This window comes from Stegastes partitus, unplaced genomic scaffold (assembly GCF_000690725.1).
Source record: "Stegastes partitus isolate 25-593 unplaced genomic scaffold, Stegastes_partitus-1.0.2 Scaffold435, whole genome shotgun sequence".
Classification (NCBI taxonomy): domain Eukaryota; kingdom Metazoa; phylum Chordata; class Actinopteri; family Pomacentridae; genus Stegastes; species Stegastes partitus.
The window spans coordinates 267,273-285,938 of NW_007578166.1; the positions used below are offsets into that span (position 1 = coordinate 267,273).

Genomic DNA, 18,666 nt, shown 5'->3' on the forward strand with positions numbered 1-18,666 from the left:
TCAATGATAATGTTGCTGGGAACATTTGTTGTTTGGACAGACAAAGAAGTGGAGCTACTCCTAAATGTGGTGTTCGAGGCCAAAAGCGTTTGCACAAATGTAAAAACCAGCACTGCTTTTACAGCATCCATTTATGGAGCTTCGCGTTAGTTCAGACAGGCACGGAGTCAGGCGGTCACATGGCCCCTCCTGTCCAATCGTCATCGCTAAAGTCCAGCCCACCCACTTAGTGTGCTTTATAACTGAGGCAGCGTTCATTCATTCTGACCTCTTCACGCTCACCACATCGCTGCTACTCCAGTCTCTGCAGATCATCAAATCTCCTCCTCCTCCCCAACCACCACCTTTTAAAAACAGTTCAATCTCATACAACCCTGGTGTTTCCCATATCGTGGGATTGTAGGTTGCAGATGGTTCATTATTGTACCTTGAACTATGTAATCTAGATTCTGTTAGTGAAGACTATTTAGTTGGTCTCCTGTTCTCGTGTTCATACTGTATTCGAAAAATTGTAAATTGTAAATTCATGGCTCTGCGGGGGGTTTGTGATCTCAGGGATTATCTGTGTCATGCTTGCGCAGATCGTTCCAGAGCATCACGAGCAGAGTCACCGCCAAACTAAATGTATGTGATCTCAAATAAATGGTTATATCTGACAAAGTGTCCTGTCTGAACTATCACAGTAGTCAAACTGTAAATATGGTCGCACACATATGATGCTGATGACCCTGATTCTGTGATGTCAAACTCCGTCTCCTCTTATCTACATGCAAACGTAAAGACAGAGTTTTTCCAAATCTCCACTTTGGCCGTAGTTTTCAGATACCATCGTTTTCAGTGACGTGTAGCTTCATTTACATGTAAACCAAAGGCCCAGATGCATTGTTATATCACCATTTTTGCTATGTGTAAACGGGGCCTCAACAACTAACTGTATTGATCATGATTTAATGTTGAAAAGCAATTAAAAGGGAAAATTTGCAAAGGATGTGAATACTTTTTGTAGGCACTGTAGGACTTTAAAGCTCGAATGACTCCCATCTTCTTGTGTATCCTGTCTGTTGATGATGAATACCTCATAAATCACCATCACCTATTGTCTCTGTTCCTTTTTCTTCCCTACCACACTCGCCTAATAAAAAGGAAAGAAAAAAACAGCAGATGCAATTCACTTGTTGATGTGTCCCACCTCTGTTGTCTGTTGACGTGTTACAAACCACTGCAAGCACAAAGAAAACCCCAATGCCCCATTCTGTTTTAAAGGAAACAAATCTTTTTTCGTTGCCTTCTGACTTTCGTGGATATAAATCAGTTTTTACTACTGTTTTTCTATCTGTATCACTAAAGATCAAGAAAACAAAGACTTTGGTATTTAGTTCTGTATCTGCATGTCTGATTGAGAATTAAGCTATTGTCAGAAAAATTCAGCTTGAGATGAAACTTTTGATACACTTGTAAAGTTGGAAAGCAGTCAAAGGAGGATTTTCCCACCTGGGTTGCACGATGGAAATGATTCATTCTCTCTCTCAGCTTTGTGTGTGTGTGTGGGTGAGTGAATATTGGGTGGATGTCTGGGCGTTAGCCCAAGGAGCATCATGTCAGCCTCAGTCATGTCAGAGCGTGTCTCTTCCTCGCTTTGCTTTAGGCTTTCTGCATTCACGTCTTGAATGTGCTGGAGTCACTTTATTCTCTGTGGTGTCTTTTTTTTTTGTTTTTAAGTGCCTGTAAACGAGCTCATGTGCTCACACTCCAGAGTCTGACACAGCAAAAGATTCAACCAAGATGGTTTTATTTACACCCATACACCCTTATTCTCATCCAAAACGATGGTAACAAGAGAAAAACAGTGCACTGAGATAGACTGAGTATAATTGGTACTGCAGGTTGTGGTATTAGTAAAATAGGTGGGACTGAGGTGTGGCAGGAAATCCAGGGTTTGGTTTGAGGCAATAGGTGCAGGACGGGGCTGATGTTGCTCACTTAGCATGTCAGAGCCTATTTCCTTAGGCCTCTCTTGGTCCTCTTGGATCTGTTGAAAGCAAGGGACAGGTCGTGATTCCGGCACAACTTGTTTGTCCACTTAAAAGACTGAGAATGACCATTTAGCCTACATTTCAGGTTGCAAAATCTTCTACCAGCCTTTCCAAAAAAAATAAGCCAATCAGCACACATTGACATGCTCATTCAAGCGCTGCTAAGTGTGTGTTTGTGTGACAGGTGTGTCAGCTGTCACACCTGTCACACCCAGCCTGGCAGCCATCTTGTCCCGTTAAGACAAGTAACAGAGCCTTGGGGGGACTCCAAGCAAAATGAAAGCGGAGATGTTTTGTGAAGGAAAGAGGGCAGTGTGCTTAAAATGACCTAAATAATAAATATTTCTTGTCTATCAGCTGTCCAGTAGATTAGTCAGCTAATCATTTCAGCTCTAAAGGAGTGAACGGTGTCTGGATGCCTTGAGAAATTGTTATTGCTGTATACTAGTATAATGGGGATAATAAAGGTCCAAGAAAAGAACTATTCGTCTCTGGACTCCCCAGGAGGACAATCTGGGCTTGGCTTTGACAGACACACAAAGAGTTTCTTCAGGTTGCTCAGACAAGTATGCAGTTTTCATGCTGATGTGTTCCTAGTGAACAAACTGAAAGGAAACAGTTGTATAACATCGTCTGTGGCACTACAGGGAGCTCTCTAAAGTCTGAAGACATAACCGCTCGGCTTAGAAACAAGAATTCCTTCACAGAAAGCTTGGCTTTCAAAGATGGGCATTTATCAGGCCGGCTAATGCACTGGAGTCATTTAATTCACTGTGGTGGGTTATTCAACTTGCTATCGAGTTTCCTTGTGGGAAGCGTAGGAGCCATATTTGTGAGGCTTCATTCATACTGGCCACTATTAGTCCAGCTATCTGAACTCTATGATCATTTATGTCTTTCTTGTAAACATCTCTGTCTTTTCTATGTATTTAGTCAGCGAGGGAGCCCAAATCGTCTGTGAGCAGGCGTCTGTGTCACAAGTATGTGTGGCGTTATCCGGTCCTCGAGGGCCGCAATCCTGCAAGTTTTAGATGCTTCCCTCTTCCAACACACCTGATTCAAATGATCAGGATGGTTATCAGGCTTCTGCAGAGCTTGATGATGAGCTGATCATTTGAATCAGGTGTGTTGGAAGAAGGAAACATCTAAAACTTGCAGGATTGCGGCCCTCGAGGACCGGAGTTCGACACTCCTGCATTAGATAAAGGAAGAGATTGTTTTTTTTTCTTACGTTTTCTGATGGTCGCTCACACGGTTTCTCAGCACATTTATCTGGAAGGAAAAACAAACATGCAACTATTACAAAAAATGAGCTCTATTCAAGCCCATTTTCTTACTTCTGTGAAACGCTGCACACACACACCTCATATTTCTGGCTGGTGAGCTGGTACTGCAGTTCAAACTTCTCTGCCTCCAGCTGGTACATCCACTCCCACAGCTCCTTAGCTTTCTCCCTGAGAGACAGACAGAAAAAACACAGTCGTACGATGGCTGTTGTCATAATGATGGATTGTTATCATGACCTCATGTGTACTATGAAGAGAGAAAAGCATTATATTTAGTTTGATGCTACATAATGACGTGGCATTTCTCCACCTACTTCAGTCTGTCCTGACTCAAGTTCTCGACGTCCAGAGATTTGCGTCTCTCATGCAGGATCTTCTTCTTCTTCTCTCTCTCTGTCTGCCTCTTACCGCTCCTTTTCTCCGTCTGAGAAAGTGAATTCGTGGCTCTGTGAATATTGTTTATGTCGTTTAATCGTAGCTTTCTGGATCTACAAGAGCTCCACTTACCAACTTTTGCATGTAACCTCCGAAGTGGAGGCTGGTCAGGGTTTTCTTCTTCTTTGCATCATCCTCTGCCCTCTTCTTGGCCTCCTCCTCCTCCTTACGAGCTCTTTCCTCCTACAGAGACATGGACCCGGAGAGGGAGAGGGCCAAGAATGAAATGTAGGCATCTATGCAAATTAATGAAAGCAGCTTGAACATGATTTTACCTCAAGGCGCTTTTGACGCTCTTTTTCTCGCTCACTGCGGATCCTGTGCTGCTCTGCTCGCTCGGAACGGCGCTTGTCCTGAATAATAGGTCAACACTTGATCATAATATGTCCTGAGGCAGATTTCTGAAAAAGACATTTCAATCTGAAGGGACGTCCTGGTTAAGTAAAGGTTAGGCAAATAAATAAATCATCTTTTTTTTTTTAGACATTTGACAGGCTGTTTTTTTAGTGCACTTACAATCCTGTCTTTGAGATTAATGAGCTCTTCTTCTTCCTTCTTTCTGCTCTCAAAGTGAACCTCTATCAAAGTCTGCAGCTCCATCAAGTCTTTCTCCATCCTCTTCCGATGTATGTCCTACAGAAACAAGGATTCAGTGAGTCTGTGTGTGTGATACTCTTTGTTATGGCAAGACAGAGAATCAGAAGCAATAATCACATTGCTAATTGATGTCTAATTTAAAGGAAGCAGAGAGAAAATTGGGATTATACAGGGTAGAAATAATGGGGACATAAACCTATGCACAGCTAACTACGACAGGTTGAACAGATGTCCTTCTGACCAGAGTGTCTCACTTACATCAAAATCCACCTTCTCTCCATCTGGGATCTTAGGAGGGATGAGGTTTGGCATGATGAATGGCCTGAGCAAAAAATAAATAAAAAAGGAGAGGACTGTGAATGTAAAGGGTTAAATGATATAGGATCATGTAAGAAACGTGGAAAAAAAATTAAAACTGGAAAAGTTGGTTGCAATCCCTGATGCTGTCAAATTAAGCTAAAAAAAAAAAACAATCAGCAGGTGCCAGACAGATGTCCCTTCAGTCTGTTCCCACATGTCTTTGCCTGTGCATGTTGTGAATGCTCCGAAGCAGCTTCTGTATGTGTAGATTTTCCGATGCTCTTTGCTTTGGTATCGTCTTTATTATTTGCAATGGTAATGAATGCAGAAAGAAATGATTAGGTGATCTGCAAATCAGGTTTTCACACAATTCCTACATCTCAAACCCAAGGCTGGAAACAGAGAAAAACGGCAAGTTAGGCCGAGTTAAGATGTCACAACCCCCCCAAAAAAGTTTATTTTGCACTAAATTAATTAAATCTATACAATTATATTGATGTAAAGACTATTTATGTATCTTATTAATTATTTAAAAAGACAATTCACAGTATAGGGCTGCAGGGTGGCGCAGTTGGTAGCACTGTTGCCTCGCAGCAACAAGGTTGCCGGTTCGTTGGGGGCACCGGAATCTTTCTGTGTGGAGTTTGCATGTTCTCCTCGTGCAGCGTGGGTTCTCTCCGGGTTCTCCGGCTTCCTCCCACGAGGTCCAAAAACATGTTGAGGTTAATTGGTGATTCTAAATTGTCCGTAGGTGTGAATGTGAGTGTGCTTGGTTGTCTGTCTCTAAGTGTAGCCCTGTGATAGACTGGGGACCTGTCCAGGGTGTCTCCTGCCTTCACCCTAAGTGGGATAGACTCCAGCCCCCTGTGACCCTCGTGAGGATTAAGCGATGTATAGGTAATGGATGGATGGAATTCACAGTGTAAGTATGTAATGAATGGGAGACCTGTTCAGTGTTTAATCTGCCCCTCAGCCAGTGTCAGCTGTTCTCCAGCCTTATACGACCCTCAACAAGACAACAAAAGTTTGGCTAATGGATGGATAGATGGACTCTATAATAAATGTATTGTTTCAGACAGAGATAACGCCTACTTTCCATCTCTGGTCCCTTGTTGGAGGCCATTTCTTGGTGCTGAAGATTACAAACAAGACTTAACAAACAAGAGGCGAAGCGTTAATTAGAGAGAGGTTTGGCGTAGTAGGATTTATGACGGAGCAAGACTGGCTGTTTCTGTCTTCTGGCTGCTGGCGCTGTGATATAATACCGCGCAAACAACAGAGTGGCATCGGTCGCCTTGTGCAGCTATGAAGAAAGCAAATAAATTGCCAATGTTCATCTCGTTCATTAAAATTGTTTCCAAAACAGCTCTGCAGAACCATAAACACGTGTGTGTGCTCAGGCATGGGCGTTACTCACTTGAATTTGGGTTTGGCCTCCTCCTCTGTTGTGAAAGGAGATAAAAATGGAAAGAAAAGACAAAGATGAGCTGGTCCAGACCACACACAAACACACGTAGTCGCAGAGAACTCACCAGATTATCTAATTAATCTTACCACAAAGCCCCAGCAAGTTTAAACAATGTAGTCTGTGTATGGGCTAATTACATAATTCTGCAGGTTATGGTTGAGGGCATCCAAGAACAACATGATGCAAAGTGCGCAAATATTTATGTCGATTACCTTCTCCCTCCTCCGCTCCTCCTTCTCCATCTGAAACCAAACACAAAAATTGGCAGAATTAGCGACTGCGTGTCAAATGAGCGAGCATTACATCTCAGTAAATAGTAGTGTGTTCGCAGTGGTGACAGGCGAAATGATACGGCAAGACCACTTGAAAAGGGGAGAATAACCGAGATGCTGTTTGCTTATCTATAGTAGTGTGTGTCTGAGAAGTGCAGCGCGCCGTGTAGACTTTGCAGAGGTTAGAGAGGTTGTGTACACAGACAAGTCATGATAATAAGCAGTCTCTTACGGAAGAAGGCATCTGTGACCTCTGAATGACACACCACTAAACATTGTAAACGAATGCCATAAAAACGTCAGTCTGTTTTTCTGTGAAGGATGTTTCATCAACAGGTGTATTTTTTAATTAAAAAAAACAGAATACAGGATGCTAATATTCTCACCGGCTGATGTTTACCAGATGGAATATTTCTCATGTTCACTATTTCATCCTGCGAGTTAGCAGTAAACTTAACATACGGTGGAGGTTGAGCGGAATGCCACTGGTTTTTCAGGTTATTTGGACATCATGGCGCTACGTGAAAAGTCAGAGGATATGCCAAAGTACGTAGGAAAGATTGTCGAGGAACCATGAATGTTTGCTCAAAATGTAGTGCCAAGGAAATGTTTGACCTTCTGGTGACAGTAGAAGAAAAGCAAGAGGATCATGATCATTAGGATTTATCATCTGGGAACCTTGCATATTACCATAAATTCCGGAGTATAAGCCGCTACATTTTCACACACGTTAAACGCTGCGGCTTGAACAATGATGCGGCTAATTAACGGATTTTTACGAGTTTTACAAATTTGCCTCGAGACATAAGTGACATTGAGAGCGACAATGAAAGAGAGACTGAGGAAGTGTGTGACAAAGTGAGGCTGTTCAATTTCAGCACTGAAGAAGATGACTTTAGTGGTTTTAGTGCGCAGGAGGAAGATGAAGATAGCGATCAATGACTTCTCCTGGTGGGCTACTGTATTTTTATTTTTTTAACCAGCTGTGTTACAGGCACTGTTCGGAAAAAAGCATTTACGGTACATATATGTTACCAATACGTATTTAATTAAAAGTTTAAAAAATCTTTCTGGGTAAATATCCCATGTTACATCTGCAGCTTATAGACAAGTGCAGCCTGTATATGTACAAAATTAGTTTTCTTTTTAAAGTTAGTGGGTACGGCTTATATTCAGGTGCGCTCAATAGTCTAGAAATTATGGTAAATATTATCGTAAATCATCCGATGATTGTCAATGAATTGAGAAAGTCGGGGTATCTCCAAATTCAGCAGGATTCATCCCTATGGGTTTGTGCAGAGTTTCATGGAGACTAATCAGGGACTTGTTGAGATATTTCAGTCTGCACCAAAGGGGTCCAGCTAGCCGACAGACCAACTAATCTAAAACTACTCCCACAAGCTTAATTAGCAGTCGATACGTTCACTTTTTCCCATCCGCTGTGTGTGTTCGTGACACATCAGGTGAAAGTCTACAGGCTCCTCACTGGGCGTTTGCTGCTTCAAAGGTATAAATGACACAAAAAGGTGAAACTAAAATCCCTCCCATTTCTTATAACTGGTGACAAGACAGAGATAAAGTCGGAACAGTGCATAATGGCTAACACCTAATTCTGACTAATGAGCGATCGCCTGAGGGCTGGGAGGACTCGGAGGCCTGGGGATTACCACACAAACATCTGCACTTGAACTTCAAGTAACTGCAGACTGTCACATACCAAAGCTAAATGTGACTAAGATAGCAGATCATCTTCCCGTCTGTCTGCGACTGTTGGTTAGGGGTGGAATACATTTAATCATCATCATTTAGTTGTCAACACAAGCCCAGCACCACATTAGGATGTTATCCTGCGGGGTATTCACCGACAAGACGCCTGTCAAGGGCCGTCAACCTGACATCAGTGTTTCCACTCTTGAAACCGCTCACCTAGGTCTTCGTTGGCCTCTTCCTCTGCAGCAGGGTTGTCTTCCTCTTGAGCGACCTCTGGTACAGAAGCAAAGATTTGATACATCAGTGAGACATCTCGACTGTCGCGGGGTGTGATAGTGACTCATTCCTCTAATGGAAAAATCGCTCCCCTTTGTCAGTGACCTGGCGTTATTCATAAGTTGATGGTGAAAGACATGAGATGAGATTAAAAAAATGAGGACAGCAGCTAAACCCAGTTGAATGTTTTGTTTTCTGTCAAATCCTACACGTTTGCACATTCCGCATCCACATCGTATGTTAGTTTGGTTGTTTGGATGGACTCCGTGCTGCAGACTGAAATGTACAAGAGTCTGTACAAACACTACAGACGGAGAGAGCAGAACAATAACAGGAGATAGTTTCTAAATGATCTACCCACCTCTGGTATTCAAAGCCGATAGCACTGAAGAGCTGCTGAAGTGCTGCGTCCTTGTGTATGTGTGTGTGTGTTTGGGAACAGATAGCAGGGATGAAAGCAAACTTTCTCAACCGAGGCTCGAGACTCTTCAAAACAACGTGATGAAGCATTAAAACGCATCAACAATTTGCAGAGTAGTGTTTGGTCAGTTTTGGGGGAACCTTGAGATCTCCGAAACTAAGAAGTGAGCAAAGTTCTAAACACAGACTTTATCATCGGGAGGTACTTTCTGAAATGTTTAAATTACTGACAACAAATATAGACTGACTTTGTGAGTTCAGACATTTGTTTGGCCATTTGGTGGCTTTCAGTTGTTGTCGAGGGAGATTAAGGACAGGCATGTGTAAGACAAAAAAATGACCTTACTAGTCGTCATGCAGAAATGCATGCATAGATAGAAATAAATTAATCACCCTAAAAGAGCATAGTAATTCATTCATTCATTCAGCTCGCATTGGAGTAAACTTGGTACCACCTAACTTGTTAACATATGGACAGAAATATGTAAATAAATAAAATCATAAAGAAATATATCAATGCAAAAACTAAATTAACCCATTTAAATAAAACATTTAAAATCCATGAACAAAGTAAAAATGTACATGTTCAAATATAAGTAGATATAGGTTCTCCCTTTTTATACATTTTTTATTTTTTACTTCAACTTTATCACTTATTAGTCATCTTTCCTCTTATGCACATAAATATTATATATATATATGTGTGTGTGTGTGTGTGTCCTGAGACATTACAACCTAGCTCTGATATGTTAGGATTTTATTTTATTTTTTTCAATATTTGAAATCAATTTTTTGTTTAGCTATTTCAAGATTTTTTTATTTTTTATTTTTTTTGCCTGGTTGTGAAACAGTTTATGATTGAAGAGGGGGAGAAACAAAAAACAACACTTGGTGATTTCCGGTTGCATGTCAGATACATCAGCCTGATACTTGCTATCTATGGAGTATCTCTAAAAATACTTTTAGCCCAAAGCTCAAGCAGTACCTTCCTCTGCCTGCTCCTCCTCCTCTACCTCCTGCTCTCCTGATGAGCAAAGCACAGGACGAGTTAGAAAGAAAGAAAGAAAGAAAGAAAGAAAGAAAGAAAGAAAGAAAGAAAGAAAGAAAGAAAGAACGAGATCAAACACAAATAATCAGTGAGTGTAAGTCACAGCTACGGTATTTTAACCACAAGCACGATGACTCTCATCCCTCCACCTGCTGCTCCGGGAAACGACATTTGTTATGTCCAACTGCAACATGACTAATATTCATCCATCCATGACCTTGAATTTCCTTTATAAATGTCAGAACTTAAGCAGTACATACCTTCAGCAGCCTCCTCTTCAGAGTCACACAGCCAGGAGAATACAAAAAGAAGAAATTTACATATTTTTTCACATAATGAGACATGCTGGTTTAAAGCAGCACATGTTACATCCAGCTACATTTGAGACAATCCCAAAGAAAGAGTGAATAATAAATAACTTTTACATGCAGTGTTTCTTTCCTACTATAGGTTCGGTTTTTGGCACGGACATACTTTGTGCTTCATTTCAGAACAGCATCAAAAACATGACTCACATTAATTATATATTTCCGTCAATTACTTATTTACATTCTGCGTACAATCGGACTTATTCGTCCCTACCTACAGCTATAAAAACCTGCTTGGCAAACAGGCTGAACATCCATTTTAAATGCATGTAACAGTACATTAAGTATATATTAAAGTACAATTAGATTTGTTATATTAAGCTCACTGGATTACTGAGAAAACACTTGCTAAAACAACACGGCTTCAACTGTCAGCGCCGTACTGTGTGTGGTGAGTCACGGTGTCAGTTCTTACCTTCCACCTCCCTGTGAAAGTCAAACATGCGAGCAGATTACTATTGTGAGCAAAAACACATGTCACCGCATTACAATGATGTATGGCTGTTATATCAGCAGGTGGAAAGAAACTACAACATGTCTGCACTATGATGAGTTGCATGTTAAGACAGAAATTTCCACCTACTCCTCATATTCCTCCACCGCTTCCTCGTTGTCTGACATGGCGGGGTGCGTTCAGGTGTGCAGCAGGGAATCTGAGCATTAAACACAGACTCCATAAATTCATCTACAACTTCCCCATGACTCATTAACAGCTACGATATCATACAGACCGTGCTTCAGTTTCACAAGGTCGTAAGCTTACCTGAGGTAAAGAGCCAGAGGAAAAGAAAGATTCAATGTGCAGCAGAGGAGAGGTCGTCCCTCTCGTGGGCGTCAGAGGGTCAAGAAACAGACTGTGTTGTGGGGAAGATGCTTTAGGACCCCCTTGTTGTGTTATTAATAACTTTTTAGATAGCATGTACTCGCCGTTATCACCATTCCCTAAAAAGGCCGCCGTGTGCACGACTGTGGGTCGCAGTGCCAAAAAGATCCGGATAAAGCCACAGTTGCTCACAGACAATGATTCACACACTCGTGCAGGCATTCCCTCGGCCTTGTATGGCACCCCGCCGTTGACAAAACACAGACACGCAACTCTTATCTGCAACCTCTACGCTGAAGAATGCGTACACTCATTAAAGAACCAGACACTGCTACAATAAATTTGCGGCAGACGTTTGTAAAATGTAAAACATTTTATTCCTTAGACAGGCAGAATCTTGTCCACAAGTCCAGATAAAACACAAAAATTATTTTTTTGGCAGATTAGATAAAACATACAATTACAGCGTTCCCAGTTTAATAAACAAAGACATCATTAGCTCACAAGACCTTCACCGTTTTAAAGTGCTTGAAAAAATTACACAGATGCAAACACATGAAAAGGTTTTTCCTTTTTTTAAACAAAAGAAATTCCACCACCCTTTCCCTTTTTTCTCCCACTTTTCTCTTCCTCTCATGTCCACATTCCTTTTTCACTCCTTCCCTCGCCCGAACTTTAAACGTCTCTCTCTTGTATTTCAGTGTTTGAAACAAGACAAATTTATCCTAAGAGAAGCATAAGTGTATGATAGAAGCCTCCTAACTTTAAAAGCAGTGTCCTCCGTTTCAGTCCTCTAAATCTACAACCCAACACACTTCTTTCCTGGGTGACTCCTGCTGGTTCCTCTTGTGTACTTTAGCAGTGAAGAAAAAAAAAAAAAAACTTGAAGAAAAATAAAATCAGTCAGTCATGGCATCCATTAATCTTCCCTATCTCTGCCTCTCCTCCTGCTGTATGTGAAAACCTACAAACACATGCACAGAAAGGGAAGAAATGAATACTGGAGAAATACTTTTCTTCAGATTTGTGTCATTTCGGGGGTTTGTAGCAAACTGTTCCCGTAAGCACGTGTTGCTGCTTTACACAATATGGAGCAGTGTTCTTACCGGTTGAGCATTATCAATGATCGTGCTTCACTTGAAGGTTTTTCCGGGGCTGACTTTTGAGACACCGTCCTCCCCCCTGTTCTCAAACAAGCTCCTCTTACTATTGATGTCCACGTGTCTCAAGTCCTACAAACAGAAAATCGTGAGAGAATAATCTGAGAAAAAACTACTACTGTGTCAGATGCATTTCTCTTTAAAGAATGATGACCAAACACATCGTATTTTTGTCAGAGATGACTTTGTCCCTGCAGCCAAGAATACCTTGCTGTCAGAGCTAACAGCGACCCACACAGACATGTCATGGAACGCTTTTTGAACATATGGATTAACCTTTGAACACATCCTCTGAGGTTTAGTCAACCTGTCACGCAGCTACAGCAAGTCAATCATTCCTCACAGACTTAATGAAGAATGACTGTTTCTTTTGGAGTAAACATACTGATATTAGCTATGAATTCGAGTCATAGATAATACAATAGTTCCTTGAAATAAAGAAGAAAACTTATTTTCAGAGACAAATTTAATCTGAATTGGTTTGCTCAGGGCTAACTGTCCACCATCCCCGTGCACAAACAATGAAAACAATTTGACCTCTTGTGACCTCTTTTCACCTCCTTGCCGACACAATGACCACCAAAACTATTCAAATGTTTAGCAGCAGGAACAGCAAACTCCACCCTGTTCATCCAGGATGTACAGCTGAAAGAGTACTGCTGCCCCCTGGCTGTCAGATGGTATTTCTCATCGTGCCATCGATGCAGAATCTGCAGTATTGGATAAGTAGATCAGGTATTCTCTGATTATGGGTAAGATTATGATTGCATGGCACAATGAGAAGTAACAGAGAAAGTTTCAGGCTTTTATCTTAAAATTTCTTGAGATATTCTTATTCAATCATGGCCTGAAATCTGAATGTGCGGAAGTTGTTCAACGGGCAATTAAAAAAACAACAACAAAAACTAGGATTATATTAAGTTATCGAAGTAAAATTTCTTAAACATCCATGTCCTTAAACGTCCGTTTTTTATGTTATAAAAAATATCAGGAAAATCAGTCGATCTAAAATCTAAAAACCGATGATTTGAGACAGATTGACCCACTTGTATAACTTTTTATGTGACAGCTTTAGCAGAGACGTGACAACACAGGTAGCCTGATTAAAGGGTGACCTTACAGTGGGACCGTGTGCAGACCCTGTTTGGTGGGTCTTGTTGATCCAGCGGTTGATCCGGTCGGACATTCCTGATGTGAAGCTCCTAAACTCCTGATAACAGCAGAGATGTGAACAAACAATTTGTTAATTAAGGACACAGGTTCCTCTGATACAGAACTAAAACGTGGACCGTGAGTGATGAATATACCTGTCTGGAAACTCCCGGACTGGTGGGATTCTGTGCCGCCTGCTCCTTCTCAAAGAGGCCTCTCTTCCTGGACACCTCGTCCAGCAGGAATAGGGTTCTCTGGGTCACGTCTGGAGATCGCATCGGTTCTGACTTCTGTCAACGTACAAGCGGCACAATTGAGAGAAAACTATTGACAGTTGATGTAGACTAGAGTAAAAAATATGAGTAAATTCTGGGATAAAATTCTGACCTGTGCAGCCTGAGCCAGTCTCTCCATCTTCTCTTGGATGGATCTGGATGAAACCCTCTGCTTGGAGCTGGAGACACAGAATCCATACATGCATTTGTCCAGCTGTAGTCAATGATGAAAACTACAACGACTAAAACATGCAGAGAGGAGAAATCGAAACAAACAAACACACAAACTCACCCTCTCTGGAAAGATGACGCTTTGTCTTCATCTTCATTTTGGTCCTAAATCAAACCCAAAGAGAACATAGATGCTATAATTTATCTGTGCACATTTTCTTTTTCCAATAATCCTCCAGTTCCGTCTGTCGTCATGTCACACAGCTGATATGGAAAGAACATCTCTCTGTTCGAGGTGCAGTCAAGAATCAAGAAATTTTTCCGTATCATCTCGTTAAAGTAAAACACTTTGCAATAGCAGCTTCAACAAGTGTACAAAATAATCAATTTATTTTACATCAGATAAAAATAGTTGTCATCTTACTGTATTGGGTTCAAACTTCTTGGAGGCCATCCTCATACTCGCACTACAACAGAATAAACCAGTCGGCAGTCAAACCCTGGTTACAGATACAAAGAGCCTCAAAACAAAGACAAGCATGCATCCTCACCTCCTCTGCAGCGGTGAAGTCTCCTCTTCTTTCTTTCTCATCATCTGTGGGAGAACAAGCCCGTGTGAGTGTGTGTGTTAGCAGTCCTTTACAGTTGCCCGAATGTCAGCAGACCTGCAACATCATCCTCTCTCCTGTGATGCGTCGGGGTGTTAACGAAGCAACCAGTAGCGGCAAAGCTGGTGAATATTACCTCACATATTAACATAAAGTCCAAAGCTTGAGTGCCACAAGCAAATTCTCCTGAGCTGATAGTCTCGACAGCTGATGCAAGATTAAATCGTGTTTTAACAGTCAAATAGGCTCAAGTTAATGTTGGCGTTGAACAGAGAGAATGTGTGCATGCATGTGTGTGTGTGTGTGTGTGTGTGTGTGTGTGTTTACCCTGAAAGATACAGTCCTGGAGCTCTGTTTGATAAAGGCAGGTTTGGCCGTCGGTTCAAAGTTTCCATTGGTGGGGTGCTGCGATAAAGTGAAAAGAACTTAAGTTTCCTGCTGCATAGAATCAGCGTTAATCCTTCCCACTCAGACTTCAAATTAGCTCCAATGACCATCTCTTGTGCCCTTCAGGACTGATTATTTTATGCCCTGGAGCCACTGACAGTTTGTGTTTTACTGGCACACAGAGATAGTTGCTTTTTCTCCTGTAACACTAGAGGATGCTGTTTCCTTTACTGGACTGATGAATAATGCTGCATCAGCACTTTAGCAGTCCAATTCTGTTTGACGAGCAAAACATGAGGTAATTATGTCGTAAATTATGCAATCAGACGGTGTGTTTACCTTCGCGTGTCCGTTCTGAAGAACGCTTTTAACTACCCGAGGACTCTGGCAGGGTGAAGGCCAACGTTCTTGCGGTGACCCGGGCGTCGTCGGAGAGCGTGGGCTCATGGGAGACGAGCACCCGCTGATGGACGGGCTCTTGTCGAGTGAGATGGAGACAGAACTGCAAGGCCAGAAAGATGAATGAACTTAAAGATAAGTTGAAAATACATGAGAAAACAATGCGTGATCCAATGAAAATACTAAATATTGTATGAAAGATACTTGGATTGTGTGTCTGTGATGACAAAACTGCATCATCAGACTGACAAACACATAACAGTGAGTTACATATCTCCTGAGTCCATCTGCCCTATTAAGTTCACATGAGAATAATGAAACAAAAGTTGGATAGGAGGGGCCGGAGTCATGCTTTGAATGAATAAAATGATGCAATAGAGAGCTTGTTTTCATTCAGAAAGAAGCCAGAGGGACAGGCTGCCTTGTATTATCTGAGCAAACTTGAACACAATTTTCCTCAACTATGAAACCAGCTGAGCTTAATCAGGCCCTAAATATTCTGTATCATAATTTAGGTTCTGAAACGAAGCCATTTTAAGCCTTTATGTTGGTAATAGCCTGGTTGCTATTTTACCTAACTACCCTACACTGCCCTTTCATTCTGCTGCTTTTGTCTCCCTGCGTTGAATCAATAACCTTTATCTTATCTTAATAAAACATTGCATCTCTGCCTGATCCTTCCTGACGGCTATTCTACAAAGACAACAACAGAACAAAAACAGTCGTCGTTAACCTGACAAACTTGCGGGTCGGGGTGGATGACGGTTTAGGATCAGGGTCTTTACCCGACGACTCTCCGTTTTCATGCTAACAAAGAAAGAGAGAAAATCAAAATGAGCGCACATGTACACACACACACAACACACACAACACACACAACACACAAGCTTTTGTACTGAGACACACCTTGCATTACATAACACTGCGCGGTTATGGCCTCATTTGGAGATACATTGAATTCGAGCTGGCTGCAAGCGTAATAAAAGATAAAGTTCGAATTATGACCTTAAGCACACCTTATCAAGGTTTTAGAGATGATTTGCATGGCCACTGGATTCACAGGAAGAGTCCAAGACAGGACATGAATATTCCCAAAGTTTTTTTTCCCCCCCTATTTCCTCTAACTGTATCTGAACTTCTAGGTTATTCTAACTCTTGTAGTAGTGTGTTTGAGCATCATACTGTTAACATGTTTCCCTGAGCAGGAGAAGAGCGTTCCTTTTTATTGTTGTAGGATCTGGATAATGATTAACTCTCCCTCTGCGTGGGGTAGCAGTTAACTTTACTGCAGGGTGACACTTTTTCGTTGTGACTTCGTAAAGTTTTAATTGTTTAGGAGTTAGTTTTGGTTTGTCTGGCGTTTGTCTACCTGCCAAAGGACTTGTCTGTCAGTAAACGGAGCTGATGGGTCGTCATTTTCAGCTGGCAGGGATGTCGGCGTGTGAGCCGATCCACTAATTTGGAAATATCTTATCTCCCGTTCGCATTCCCCAGAGGATGCATCGCTGTGACTTTGGTTATTTTCCTTTCGCACCACCACTAAGGTTTCAACTGCATTGACATATTTCAACATCTGCTGCATTATTTGGCACAGAGTAGCGTCAAATGCTCACATCATAACTCCAATAGGTTTGAAATTTACATTTTTTTCCGCTATAATTAAAATAAGTAAATAAGTGGCTCCCATCTTACTTGTCTGTTTGTGATGTTAACTCTGGTTTTGCTGCTGCTGCTGATGGTGGCACTGCTGGCTGGTTTTACAGGTGATTGTGTTTTGACCGTGTTGCTGCCCCGCTCCTCATCCACGTCTCCCAGTATCTCCAGCCTGGCACCTCCTCCTCTGCCGGCCTCTCCTTCATCCTTCTCTTCCTCCTCCTTCTGTCGTCTCAACGTCTCCACGTGCCTCATCCTCCGCTTTTCGTCACGCACTCGCAGCATCTCCACAAAGTCCACCTGCATCTGCTCCACGCTAGCAACAAACCACACATGCACACATGTTCATGTCTGGTACGAATGATGGATCGTCTTGAGACTGAGGCGAAACAAATCTGTCAGTGTGGTCAGGTTACTCTAATGAAAGGCTCTATAGTTTCTCTCTCTTTCTTTGAAGGCTGCTTTTGCTTCAGCTGTTGGTGTTTTTGACAGCTTTTCATACTTTCCATGCATGGTATCAGGTGTTTTCATGTGTTTGAAAAGAATACAGGTGACACACCCCCATGGGGCAGAACTGTAAGAATCATCTCTGTGTGTATTTGAAATCCAACCACTAAACCGGTGCACAATCAAAGAAAATTGATCTTACACTGCTTTTTTTTGTTTGTTTGTTTTTAGCAATCAATGGTTCCAATCTTACATGCCAGAAACTAAAAGAAAGAGAGAATGCAGCAGATAAGTAAGATCATTTTCAAACAGTTTATAAATCAAGCCTCAACAAGCAGAACTCAACAATTATTTTTTTTACTAGACTGTGAGAACAACCTGCTGAGGCCCTGGGACGTCTCACTGGAGGAGTCCGTCACAGTGGTGCTGTCGCTTGTGGGTGCGCTTCTCTGCGTTGGACTCAAGTCAGAATCTGGGTCGGCGCTGGTCGAGCTCTTCACCCTCCTCCTCTTCTCCCTCTCGACCTCCTCCTCGTCCTCCATCGTCCACTGACGAGCGAGGCTGAGGGAACAGTCACAACGCAAGCGAGAGACGTTCTAAGCAACGAACATGGTTGTAAAACAGAAAATGAAACAGAGGCAGAAACAAGACCTGACAAGATACACGTGGTAAACATTCATTAACGGCTTCCCGGCCATCTGCTTGTCATTAAACCTAAACAAATGAGTCAAATCATCTGCTTGTTTTGGTTGTTGGAAAGGGGATGTTGAAGCTGTCATAACCGTTACACAGAACCTGCTTTACTTGTTAATCGACTTTCATATCAGCAAAGTCAGGGTTGTTTTTCTGTCTAAGCCAATTTAAGTAACCCATTTGCATGTTTGTAGAACACACATCATTTATTAGTGTATTGTGACGGCAGTTACAGACCAGCGGAAAGCTGATCTCTCAACTGGACAAACACAAACTATATTGAGGAGTAAAAGGGTGCAAAAATGATCTTGGGGCTTTAATTTGCAAAAGACAGAAGCCCCTGTAATACTAACATGGGCACAGAAGGAAACAGAAAAGAGCACAACTGTACACTCCCTCAGGTCCTTACCACAGATTTCCTAAATGACACGCTGCAAGTGAGTGAAGCAAGAAATCTGCTTTCTATGCTACAGAAAAGTGCCAAAATAATCTTACCTGGACAAAGCTGACCAGTTTTTCCGATTGATGGACATATTTGGGAGAAGGGGGGGAAGAAAATAAAAGAAGCTTCCAGGTGCACTTCACTCACAGAGTCGACTGACTGATACTCTGAGGGCGGCAGTCAAATTACAGTCAGTTGCGGCACAAAGCAGTCACCTTTACCCCGCTGCAGCTTGCTGAGGTG

The 18,666-nt window shown here is 41.9% G+C and overlaps 2 protein-coding genes across 2 annotated transcripts; both read right to left on the reverse strand.

The window, feature by feature from the left end:
- Positions 1-1,767: 1,767 nt before the first annotated feature.
- Positions 1,768-11,094, reverse strand: tnnt2a (troponin T type 2a (cardiac)). The gene is made up of 15 exons (XM_008286141.1): positions 10,977-11,094; positions 10,797-10,866; positions 10,629-10,639; positions 10,106-10,120; positions 8,318-8,374; positions 6,332-6,361; positions 6,069-6,093; positions 4,610-4,673; positions 4,271-4,387; positions 4,030-4,107; positions 3,827-3,937; positions 3,634-3,743; positions 3,397-3,487; positions 3,265-3,305; positions 1,768-2,029 (listed from the first exon to the last, which is right to left on the reverse strand). Exons 2-15 carry the CDS (start codon positions 10,832-10,834, stop codon positions 1,996-1,998), a joined length of 822 nt encoding a protein of 273 aa, XP_008284363.1. The 5' UTR covers positions 10,835-10,866; positions 10,977-11,094; the 3' UTR covers positions 1,768-1,995.
- A 300-nt stretch (positions 11,095-11,394) lies between these two features.
- lad1 (ladinin) lies at positions 11,395-18,613 on the reverse strand. The gene is made up of 14 exons (XM_008286142.1): positions 18,477-18,613; positions 17,667-17,849; positions 16,881-17,157; positions 15,922-15,995; positions 15,129-15,291; positions 14,730-14,807; positions 14,346-14,389; positions 14,219-14,261; positions 13,916-13,959; positions 13,736-13,802; positions 13,504-13,638; positions 13,317-13,406; positions 12,143-12,268; positions 11,395-12,000 (listed from the first exon to the last, which is right to left on the reverse strand). The coding sequence occupies exons 1-13, from the start codon at positions 18,512-18,514 to the stop codon at positions 12,170-12,172; spliced, it is 1,335 nt and encodes a 444-aa protein (XP_008284364.1). The 5' UTR covers positions 18,515-18,613; the 3' UTR covers positions 11,395-12,000; positions 12,143-12,169.
- Between the last annotated feature and the right edge of the window lie 53 nt (positions 18,614-18,666).